The 4,469-nt window shown below is 35.1% G+C and overlaps 1 protein-coding gene across 1 annotated transcript; it reads left to right on the top strand.

Moving 5' to 3' along the window:
- Positions 1-1,802: 1,802 nt before the first annotated feature.
- On the top strand, positions 1,803-3,584 carry LOC110021395 (BTB/POZ domain-containing protein At3g49900-like). Its single transcript, XM_020719880.1, has 4 exons — positions 1,803-2,019; positions 2,098-2,167; positions 2,617-3,120; positions 3,192-3,584. The coding sequence occupies exons 1-4, from the start codon at positions 1,844-1,846 to the stop codon at positions 3,582-3,584; spliced, it is 1,143 nt and encodes a 380-aa protein (XP_020575539.1). The 5' UTR covers positions 1,803-1,843.
- Positions 3,585-4,469: the final 885 nt, after the last annotated feature.

Raw genomic sequence — 4,469 nt, 5'->3', positions numbered from 1 at the left:
CACACCCCGTGATTTTTTCTCTTTCTAAGGTTTTCCACATAAAAATTCAATGTGTCTCCTCCTGCTTATTTGGATCTTCATCCAATAATAAGACACGCTAAATTTTTACTCTACTCCCGTGATATTTCCAGCCTTAAACAAATTTAAAAATAATAATAATAATAAATAAATTTACATGCATATCTTGGATCAATTCCTAAGAATTAACATAACTAACACCTAAATTTTAATTATTACTCATGCATGAGAATGTATATTTCACAGTTTAAAAGTTAAACTAGATGTACTTATAATGTGATATAGAGGATTTGGACGGAATAAATACAAAAACACAGATTAGTTGTTAGATATCTAAATATATTGAATTTGGGTTGTATCTAGAGAAAAATTATTCCACACGGACACCGCATGCAGAAATGCATGCAGGACATCAGATGCAAAAATGCATGCAGTGTCTGATCTACACCGTTGATCACAGCGATGATGGATTTTGGTGGGCCCAATTTTTAATTTTTTTTTTATTAAAAAAACACTGTGATCAACGGTAAAGATCGGATACCGCATGCAAATGCAGTGTCCGTATGGAATAATTTTTCTCTAGAGCCAATTCCATTTAAATTGATCGATTTTATATAGAAAACTTGCATATTCGAGAAGGCCAATTATCTACCCTTAACATAACACCCTAAAAAAAATAAATTATTTTGTTTCCTCATGGATATCCACCCTTTGCAGATCTCCATTTTTTCCTAGCAACCAAAATTAGTTTTAAGACTTTTCCTTGTTAATGCATCCCTTATAATTAACCCAAAACTAAAACAGTCATCAATAAAAACAGTAAATATATCACTAAAACGATTCAAAGTTTATTATTGTCATGTTTTGAACATCCCCACGCTGTCTTAGAATATATAGCTATTGGCACTATTATTGATATATCTACTAAGGTTATGTCTCGGCAGCGTCATCTATTCTTTGTTGACAAATTAATGCTTCTTGATTAGTCAGCATCAATTTGAGGGGGATATCAATCAAAAATAACTGAAATCGGGCAAAATTAAGAGTTTCCTTTTTAAAATTGTTGAATTAAATTCCTTATTTTAATTGCACATATTCTTTATTCATGGCCGAATATTTAGATTATGAATACATATAATTAAATTACCTAAAGTAATTTAAACAAATTATTATGTATTATTAGACTAACTAATATAGACCGTACAAACTATTATTTGTTGGAATGAAGCGAAGAAAAAAGACAAGCAGCCAATTTTCTCAAAAGCTGTCAATAAGTATGGGTGTATTCAACATCTATCTTCAGATTGGCTAAAATCATCAAATATCTAATTCTTTTTAAAACATGTTAGGAAAAAAAATACATCAAGATGGGGGCAAAATTACTAAATTACATAAACTTCAAAAGGAAAAAAAGAAAAGAAAAGATTATGTTATTATATAGAAAACATGCCCAATTATCTATCCTGAACATAAAACCCCAAAAAAATGAATGAATTTGTTTCCTTATATACATATGCACTCTTGCAGATCACTCTTTTTATCATAGCACCCAATATATCCCTTATAATTAGCCCAAAATAAAATAGTCATTTATAAAAACAGTAAATATGCCTCTAAAATGATCCAAACTCTATTATTTTTATGTTCTGAATGTCCCCACACTGTCTTAGAATAGATTGGTTGTATTTATTACTTCACATGCCAAGCATTAACTCAACATCACACCATTTCCTGTATAAATTTATAACTATGGCAGACACAACAGCAGACCTCTTCATCTTCCTCCTCCTCCTATCTGATTATCTGAGATACTGCATATAAAGACATGGAAAGGTGTAATGGGTTAGGTTTAGTGGAGACTATCTACGAAGCAAATCATGAGGAGGAAAGAGAAGAAGGAGAAGAAAATAGTGCGTCTTCCTTCAGAGTTTCAGCTGCAACTTCTTCAGCATGCAGTTTTCCTTCATCGACTCCTGATCTGCAGAGCATTGTAGATGATTGGTAGGCTTTTTAATTTTTATTTTTATTTTTTATTTTTTGTTAATTACTTACTGTTTTTAATTTTCTCATGATTTGTAGGTCGAAGGCTGTGGGATATAATCCTGATGTAGTAATTCAAGTGTATGGAGATTCTTTTCTTCTGCATAGGGTGAGACTTTTAGCTTGTTTGCTTTTTTTTTTTTTTAATTTCATTTATTATTTTAAAAAAAAGAGTTTCTATGCAATATAAAAAATAAAAAATAAAAAAATATTGATCTAAAATGCTGATTTTTTTTAATATATTAGGGTTTAGATTATATATATATATATATATATATTCCTTCACAATTATAGCTCATGATATTTTTATGCGCCTGACAATTTTTACTAAATAATGGCGACTACTAAATTAGTTGCATTTAATGCTCATGCCACTTTTTTTAGTGTCTGACATTTTTGTGGAGAAACAAATTAATAAATTACAAATTTCAAAAATTATTTAAAATATTTATAAATATTTTTTATTGCATTATTATTCATTATTATTATTACAATAATACATTTTTTTACCTTAAAAATACTTATAATTAACGGAATTTATTTATTACCCATGCAAAGGAACCCATGGCATTCCGTAGCCGTTACATTAGACAGATTCTAAGGACAACTAACGAAGCCAGCGTCTCCCCACCGTTAAACATAACGGTCGAGACCTTCACTGAGGTGGCGAGCTTCTGCTACACGGGGGCCGTCACTCTAACGCCGTTCAACCTGGCGGCCTTAACGGCCGCCGGCGAGGTGCTGGGCGGCGGCGGAGAAGGGAGTCTTGCTCAACGGACGGAAGAGTATTTCCGGCGGGAGATCGCCCGAGATGAGGAGAAGGCGGAGGACGTGCTGTGGAGTTGCGTGGGGATACTTCCGGGGTCTGGGGAGGCGGCGGTAGGATTGGCGGCGAGGTGCGTCCAGGTGTTAAGGACGGCCGGAGAACACTGCGGGTATGGGTGGACGGCGAAGCTGGTGGGGATTCCGGCCGATTCGCTTGAAAGAATTATGCGGTCGATGGGGAGTTTGTCCGTACATGATCACGATGTGCTGTACAGAATCGCCGATGAGTACTTCGAGGTTGGTAATCTCGTAATTTTAATTTTTAATTTTTAATTTTTTTATCTCCGTTTAAAAATATGTCCGTGCAGACCAACAACGGAAGGCTCACAGAGGAGGAGAAGCTACGCATCTGCCACACAATAGACCTTACAAAGCTCTCGCATCACCTTCTCATGCAACTCGTCCAAAACTCCTCCTTTCCACTCCGCTTTATATTAAAAGCCATGCTCCACCCCCCCCCCCCCACCACCACCACCAAAACCACCACTCTCAGCGACTTGCTCGATCGCGATGCCGCCGCCCGCCCAGCCCCCGCCGGTCAAACCATAAGCTTTCGGTTTATTCATGCGGATGCCGGTGAGAATGGACCGGCCTCCGCTGCTTCGCCGGAGAAGAGCGGCGTCGGGAAAAGGAGGGGCTTGGGAAGGAAGCTGGTGGAGGGGTTTAGAAGACTGTTCAGAAGGGATAGGGAGGGAAAATGATGGTGAATAAGTATTTGGCTCTTTATAATTAATTTGTTAACCGTTTAATTTTCTTGATTTTAGAAGTTAATATTTACTTAAGAAAGTTAATTATGATGGGAAGACTCTGACATTAGTTGTCAAAATTATTTAGTTTGTTTTAATTTTTTTTGGTTAATTAGGTTTTAGAAGGTGTGGCTTTAGTGAAGATTATGTTGCACGAAATTTAAGGCATTGTTAATTTCTTTTCTGCATTAGTTTGCGATAATAAGGGTGCAGAATAATTTGTACTTATGGAATGAAAAACGTCTATGCGAGCTATTACATGATCAATGTCAACGAAGTGTCATTATTTGGTCAACGCAATTTTGCCATCATTATCCTCTATTATTTATCCTATAATCTTTATAACAATCATGACGGATCAAGTTAGTATTTTAAACTATTTAATTTTGACTTCGATAACACTATTTATATTTAGAATCATTTTAATTGCGTCGCATCTCGTGGCTTATTTTCGGTTTGGAATTTTTCAAATAAAAATGTTGATTTCACTTATTTTTTTATTGATATTTATTAGATAATTATACATGTTGAACTCTTTTGAGAGGTAAAGATTTGGTTTTTAGGAGGAATGTATGTAATGAGATGATGGATGTATTGTTAGAGTTTGTGTCTTGCACTATATTCTCTCATAATTCTTGGGTAGCCCGGAATTAACTCAAAGGAAGGGTCTTTGCTCTCCAATAATGAGAGCCGAGAGAGAAAGAAAGTGTTGTTTCTCCTCGATCTTATATATCTCTCCTCGAAGCTCCCCCTGACCTCACTTTTATACATGAGAAAAAAGGAACATAAAATTACATTATGTTTACACTACGTATGTCTGTGATGTATTGGTGAAAATAT

The sequence above is a fragment of the Phalaenopsis equestris genome, unplaced genomic scaffold (assembly GCF_001263595.1).
Source record: "Phalaenopsis equestris unplaced genomic scaffold, ASM126359v1 Scaffold000134, whole genome shotgun sequence".
NCBI classification, from domain to species: Eukaryota; Viridiplantae; Streptophyta; class Magnoliopsida; order Asparagales; family Orchidaceae; genus Phalaenopsis; species Phalaenopsis equestris.
This window is presented reverse-complemented; position numbering and strand designations above follow the sequence as displayed.